This window comes from Haematobia irritans, chromosome 2 (assembly GCF_050003625.1).
Source record: "Haematobia irritans isolate KBUSLIRL chromosome 2, ASM5000362v1, whole genome shotgun sequence".
Classification (NCBI taxonomy): Eukaryota; Metazoa; Arthropoda; class Insecta; order Diptera; family Muscidae; genus Haematobia; species Haematobia irritans.
Window position 1 is genome coordinate 13,002,316 of NC_134398.1, and position 7,865 is coordinate 13,010,180.

The 7,865-nt window shown below is 24.6% G+C and overlaps 1 protein-coding gene across 1 annotated transcript; it reads right to left on the reverse strand.

Moving 5' to 3' along the window:
- Window positions 1-4,677: 4,677 nt before the first annotated feature.
- Window positions 4,678-6,964, reverse strand: LOC142223491 (lipase 3-like). Its single transcript, XM_075293380.1, has 3 exons — window positions 6,807-6,964; window positions 6,004-6,744; window positions 4,678-5,131 (listed from the first exon to the last, which is right to left on the reverse strand). The coding sequence occupies exons 1-3, from the start codon at window positions 6,915-6,917 to the stop codon at window positions 4,739-4,741; spliced, it is 1,245 nt and encodes a 414-aa protein (XP_075149495.1). The 5' UTR covers window positions 6,918-6,964; the 3' UTR covers window positions 4,678-4,738.
- Window positions 6,965-7,865: the final 901 nt, after the last annotated feature.

A 7,865-nucleotide genomic window follows, 5' to 3' on the forward strand; every position in this document is an offset into this window, starting at 1 on the left:
GGGTAGAAAATGGAACAGCAAGCCAAGTCACATCCCACAACGGTCTAGGCCAGTGTAAAACAGAAAATACTTCCAGTTTACCACAAAATGTACTTGTAAGCCTCTATCGAAAATCTTAAATGGATGAAGAGGAAAATCAAAAACGACCAACTATTACACATTTCCAAAGGGTCTCGGGGCGAAGAGTAGGTAAGTAAATTTTCTCTTTAGTACTCGGGAAAAAAAAAGAAATCATCTATTTGAAATTCTTTGGTAATAAACTAACCAAGGTTTCATGGATTCATCCTTAGATGGTTGGTGATGGTTCTGCAGCTTTAGCCATAACACTTGGCCATAACGATCTTCCCCCCTCTAACATACACAAAGATCGAATATTGTAGCATAAAAGTTTCAATTCAATTGTTTGCTGCCAAGAGTTACTTCAATCGTAAATGTTACTAAAATTGATTTTTGTTAAGAGATTTTTCCATACTTGTTAGGCAAACAACGAACTTGGTTAACTCACTAACCCAGTCTTGGCAAAATTGCTTACGGGCCTTTGTAGTATTTTGGCAATTAATTTGATAGTTAGTTAGTTTTAGTTTGAAAATATTCAAATGATTTTGTCCTGAAATGGGAAACACCAAAAAGGAAGCTAACAAATGGGGGGGGGGGGTGGAAAAGGCAATCTAGGCAATCAATACATGCATTAAGGCCACGGTTGCCAAAGTTAGGAAGAATTCTACACAAAAAGGTAGATTTTTTACTGTTTGGTAAAATGGTAGAATTTTTGGTAGATTTTGCCAAATATTCCTCTCCAATTAAGAGGTACATCAACAATTTTCTAAAAAATAAAATTTTGACAAAATTTTTTATAGAAATAACATTTTGACAAAATTTCCTATAGAACTAAAATTTTAACAAAAACTTCTATGGACATACAATTTTGACAAACTTTTCTATAGAAATAAAATTTTGGAAACTTTTTCTATAGAAATAACATTTTGAAAAAGTACAATTTTTACAAAATTTTCTATAGAAAAAAAAATTTGACAAAATTTTCTATAGAAATAACATTTTGACAAAATTTCCTATAGAACTAAAATTTTAACAAAATTTTCTATGCAAATAAAATTTTGACAAAAATAAATAAAATTTTGCAAAACAATTTCTATAGAAATAAAATTATGGCAAAATTTTCTACAGACAAAAATTTCCACGAAATGTTCTATAGAAATAAAATTTTAACAAAATTTTCAAAAACAAAAAAATTTTTTTGACAAATTTTCAATAGAAAAAAAACCAAAAAATTTTATCAAAATTTTATTTCTATAGAAAATTTTGTCAAAATTTTATTCCTATAGAAAATTTTGTCAGAATTTTATTCCTATAGACAATCTTGTTAAAATTTTATTTCTATAGAAAATTTTGTCAAAATTTTATTTCTATAGAAAATTTTGTCAACATTTTATTTCTCTAGAAAAGTTTGTCAAAAAAAAAATGTTGTCTAGAGTTTATTTCTATAGAAAATGTTTATTTTTATAGAAAATTGTGTTCAAATTTTATTTTTACAGAAAATGTTGTCAGCAGTTTATTTCTATAGAAAATTTTGTTTCTATAGAAAATTTTTGCAAAATTTTATTTCTATAGAAAATTGTTTTCTGTGAAAAATTTTGTCAAAATTTTATTTCTATAGAAAACTTTGTCCAAATTTTATTTCTATGGAAAATGTTGCCAAAATTTTATTTCTGTAGAAAATTGTGTCAAAATTTTATTTCTATGGCAAAATTTTCTATAGAAATAAAATTTTGACAAAATTAAAATTTTAATTCAAATTGTATTGTTTATTTTTATAGAAAATATTTTCTAGAGTTTATTTTTATAGAAAATTTTGTAAAAATGTTACTCCTATAGAAAATTTTGTCAAAATTTTATTCCTATAGACAATCTTGTTAAAATTTTATTTCTATAGAAAATTTTGTCAAAATTTTATTTCTATAGAAAATTTTGTCAACATTTTATTTCTATAGAAAAGTTTGTCAAAATTTTATTTCTATAGAAAATTTTGTCAAAATTTTATTTCTATAGAAAATTTTGTCAAAATTCTTTTTCTATAGAAAATTTTGTAAAAATTTTATTTCTATAGAATTTTTTTTTTAAATTGTACTTTGTCAAAATGTTATTTCTATTTTGTAAAAATTTTATTTCTGTAGAAAATTTTTTTTCTGTACAAAATTTTGTCAAAATTTTATTTCTATAGAAAAATTTTATTTATATAGAAAATTTTGTCAAAATTTTAGTTCTATACAAAATGTTGTCAAAATTTTAGTTCTATACAAAATGTTTGCGAAAATTTAATTTCTTTAGAAAATTTTATTTCTACACACAAAAATTTTTTTTCTGATTCAATCACCAAATTAATTGATCCAATTAATTTTTTAATTGAAATGTCTTCAATCACGAAAATGATAGTATCAATCACAGTTTTAATTGGGCATAGAAAAAATTCTTGATTAAAAAATTAATTGATTTTTTCAGCAAATTTCAATTAATTTTTTAATTGATTCAATTAAAAATTTAATTGATGTTGATTGCAAAACTCAAATAATTTATTAATTAAAAAAGGTAAATATTTTTAATTACTTTCTGAATTGGCTTAAAGTTTTTATTTGGATTAACAAATGATTGGTTGAAATACATTTTTCATTAAAAATTAAAAAAAATCAGCACTTTTTTAACTGAATTAGTCTTCCGAATTTGATTAAAAAGTTAATTGTATCCATTTTTTTAATTAAAAATTTTAAAATGTTCAATCATTGACTTAATTAACTTAATTTGCTATCATGATTAAAAAGTTAATTGTATCAATTAATTTATTAATTGAAAAAATTTTCAACTTCAATTAACTTTTTAATTGGAAATATTTTGGTGATATTTTTTTCTGTGTAAAGAAAATTTTTGTCAAAATTTTATATCTATAGAAAATTTTGTCAAAATTTTTATTTGTATCGAAAATTTTGTCACAATTTTATTTCTATAGAAAATTGTACACAATTTTACGTCTGCAGAATATGTTATGTTGTCAAAGTTTTAGTTTGTATATAAACTGCGAAAATTTGATTTCTGTGGAAAATTTTTGCCAAAATTTTATTTCTATAGAAAATATTGTAAACAATTCACTTTGTCAAAATTTTATTTCTATAGAAAATTTTTGCAAAATTTCATTTCTATATGAAATATTGTAAAAATGTTATTTCTATAGGAAAATTTTTTCTGTAGAAAATTTTGTCAATATTTTATTTCTATAGAAAACTTTTCTATTTCTATGGAAAATGTTGCCAAAATTTTATTTCTAGAGCAAAAGTTTCTATAGAAATAAAATTTTATTAAAATTTTAACTCACATTTTATTTCTACAGAAAATGTTGTCTAGAGTTTATTTCTATAGAAAATGTTTATTTTTATAGAAAATTGTGTTAACATTTTATTTTTACAAAAAATGTTGTCAGCATTTTATTTCTATAGAAAATTTTGTTTCTATAGAAAATTTTTGCAAAATTTTATTTCTATAGAAAATTGTTTTCTGTGAAAAATTTTGTCAAAATTTTATTTCTATAGAAAACTTTGTCCAAATTTTATTTCTATGGAAAATGTTGGCAAAATTTTATTTCTGTAGAAAATTGTGTCAAAATTTTATTTCTGTGGCAAAATTTTCTATAGAAATAAAATTTTGACAAAATTAAAATTTTAATTCAAATTGTATTGTTTATTTTTATAGAAAATATTTTCTAGAGTTTATTTTTATAGAAAATTTAGTGAAAATTTTATTTCTATAGAAAATTGTGTCAAAATTTTATGTCTATAGAAAATTTTAGCAAAATTTTGTTTGTATAGGTTAGGTGGCAGCCCGATATATCAGACTCACTTAGACTATTATTCAGTCCATTGTGATAAAATGTTGTCAAAATTGTATTTCTATAAAACTTTTTTTTTAACATTAGAAAATTTTGTCAAAATTTTATTTCTATGGAAAATTTTGTCAATTTTTATACCCTGCGCCACATTGTGGAACAGGTGTTTGCAACACCCAGAAAGAGACGAGATGGACATATGGTGTCTTTGGCAATATTGCTAAGGGCCGGCGTCTAAGTCGACCTAGCCATGTCCGTCCGGCCGTCTGTCTGTGAACACATTTTTGTGATTAAAGTCTAGGTCGTAATTTAAGTCCAATCGAATTCAAATTTGGCACAAGTATGTGTTTTGGGTCAGAATAGAAGCCTATTGATTTTGGAAGAAATCGGTTCAGTTTTAGATATAGCTCCCACATATATCTTTCTCCTGATATGAACTTATATGGTCTCAGAAGCTAGAAGCTAGTTTGCCCTGATTTGCTTTAAGTTTTGTACAGAGTGTAGAAAGGAAGTAGAATGAAGCCTAAAGTCCGCCCCGCCCGACTTTAGAATTCCCTCATTGTTTTGCATAGAAAATTTTATTTCTAGAGGAAATTTTTTGAAGTACATTTTAGTTGGAGAGGAATATTTTGCAAAATCTACTAAAACATGGATTCTACCAATCTACTAAACAATAAAAAAAACTACCATTTTTGTTAGAATTCTAACAACTGTGGCAACCGTGGTTATGATCTCCAATTTACTTTACCTCTATTTGACTTAATTTTTTAATAAAAAACAAAATTAAATTTATTTCTTTTTTGGAGAACCTTTCTTTAAACTAAAAATTTTTATTTTGTATAAAAATGTTCAATACTTTTCGGCTTCTTTTATTATTTCAATAATAGGACGATTCACGGTATTTTCCTTTTGTGAACCCAATATAAAATCGATATGAGCAAAATATTCTATATCTATAAAATGGCTGGAACTACGATTGCCCAAAATGTCAGCAATTTTTTCGGCATCCTTTTTCGAAGCGAGATTATCATAATCACTATAGAATAATTGTATAGGAAATCTGGGATTTATATTTGTGAGATTATATTCCGGGGGTTTGCTTTGATTATAACGCCTTTGATTTTCAGAAGATCCTAAATTATAATGAAGAAATTTTCCCGTGTGGCGAATTTGCATATAATGGAGTGCTTGATGCAGGGATGCCGTACTTGGATGGCTATCAAACAAATCGGGTAGCATGACCTTAAAAAGTAAGGGTAGTTAAAGTGGGTTATGTGGATTTTTCTACTCTTTCTTGCTCACAGACAATAATATCACTAAAAATTTTTCCACTTAAAATTTCAATGGAATTATAAGAAAAAATATTCAATTAGAAATTTAATTGATTCAATAAAATTTTTAAGTAAAACAAAAATATGACGATTTTTTTTCAATTAAAATTTCAATGGAATTATAAAAAAATATTCAATAATAAATTAATTGATTCAACAAAATTTTTAAGTAAAACAAAAATAGACAAAAATATCACTAATTTTTTTCCTATTAAAATTTCAATGGAATTATAAAAAAATATTCAATCAGAAATTTAATTGATTCAAAAAAAATTTTTAAGTAAAACAAAAATAGACAAAAATATCACGATTTTTTTTCCAATTAAAATTTCAATGGAATTATAAAAAAATATTCAATTATAAATTTAATTGATTCAACAAAATTTTTAAGTAAAACAAAATAGACATAAATATCACGAATTTTTTTTCCAATTAAAATTTCAATGGAATTATAAAAAAAATATTCAATTAGAAATTTAATTGATTCAAAAAAAAAAATTAAGTAAAACAAAAATAGACAAAAATATCACGAATTTTTTTTCCAATTAAAATTTCAATGGAATTATAAAAAAAATATTCAATTAAAATTTTAATTTATTGAATAAAAATTTTAATTGAAACCAAAATCAATCACAAAAAATCAGTTAATTAATTTTTTAATTGGATCAATAAATTTTTTTTATGGACTTTGATGATTCAAACTAGCATTTGTGTGATTGAAGATTGGAAGATTTCGTGATTGGAAACAAAAAATATATATTTTTGTTTTTGTGTGCAACTTACCTCATCCAAATAAGCTGAATAACCCCCATATAAACGATAAATTAGAAAAGAGCATATTTTTGGATTAGCATCATGGCCACGACATCTCTCAAAACCCAATAATTGTCGTATAAATCGTTGACCATAGACCACAGTATCACCCAAAAACGCATGCAGTGGTGTATAAATACCCAGAAGACCTGATAATGCTCTAACCAAATATGAGTTGACATTGTCCAAGAATGCCACGGGAGCTAGGAAGCATATTGATTTCATCTTTTTATTATATTCCGGTAGTGTGGATAACAAGGCCATGGCACTTGTTGTACCCTGAGAATGACCTATATAATGAAGTTGCTCTTTTTGGGTTTTCTCCAAAATAAAATCAATCATTGTGGGTAGATCTATGGTTCCGATTTCATGAAAAGTAAAACGCCAAAATTCTCTATCATTCGATGAAATATTCAAATGATTTTTGCCATAATTATTTCCGCGATTATTGCCAAGCCATACATCATAGCCCTGATCAACTAACTCAAATGCCAAGGAATTTTTTAAGCCTGCAATAACCCAACAATCCGAGGAACTTGTTAAGCCATGCATTAGAAGTACCACTGGTTTTGTATTAACATCTGAGGAATTTGTGGCCTTGTCATTCTGGGCCAATAAACCAGTGATTCGAAATATTTTCAGCCCATAACCATCTTTGGTAAATATTTCATAAGATTCACTAGAATAGCCTGCATTATGAATACGATCATCCTGCAAATATTTCCAAATACAGAATTTCGTAAACAATTTTGCAAATTCAAAATAACACCTACCGTTTTCTTAAGTGGTTCTCCATAGTAAGGCTGACATAGAACTGTTACAACTATTGACACCAGAATTAAACTTAAAATCAGTACAAGTTTTACAGCCAATGATGCATTCATTTTGTTGGGGTGGCTATTTACAAGTAACTGAGATTACTTTCAGTTTTTCAATCTCAACTCGAAATGTTAAAAGTTCCAATTCATTGGCATTTCTGCTGACTCAGGCCAAACAATAAAAAAAGGTTCAAAGGTTGCCAAACAAACTATATTTATTACTTTTATTTTTATTATATTTTTTTCAAATTTCAAATGTTAATCAATTTTATAAGCTAGTTGTTCTACCTTATTCCTAAACAAATTCTTTGCAGACCTACTATTGTAACGTTAATTAAAACATTTAGTATTAGGTTGGGATTAAATACACAGAAACAAAACTAGAGCCAAAATTTACATCGATAGAAAATTTTGTCAAAAATTTATAACTATAGAAATTTTTTTATTGAGAAAAAATTTTATTTCTATAGAAAACTTCGTCAAAATTTTATTTCTATAGAAAATTTTGTCAAACTTTTATTTCTATAGAAAATTTTTTCAAAATTTTATTTCTATAGAACATTTTGGTAAAATTTTATTTCTATACGAAATTTTGTCAAAATTTTATTTCTATAGAAAATTTTGTAAAAATTTTATTTCTATAGAAAATTTTGTCAAAATTTTATTTCTATAGAAAATTTTGTCAAAATTTTATTTCTATAGAAAATTTTGTCAAAATTTTATTTCTATAGAAAATTTTGTCAAAATTTTATTTCTATAGAAAATTTTGTCAAACTTTTTTGTTTTATAGGAAATTTTGTCAAAATATTATTTCGATAGAAATTTTGTCAAAATTTTAATTGTATCGAAATTTTGTCAAAATTTTAATTCTATTGAAAAATGTTGTCAACATTTTAATTCTATAGAAAATTTTGTCAAAATTTTATTTCTATAAAAGATTTTGTCAAAATTTTGCCTAAATTTTGTTTTTACAGACAATTTTATTTTGGCAAAATTTTATTTCTATTGAAAATT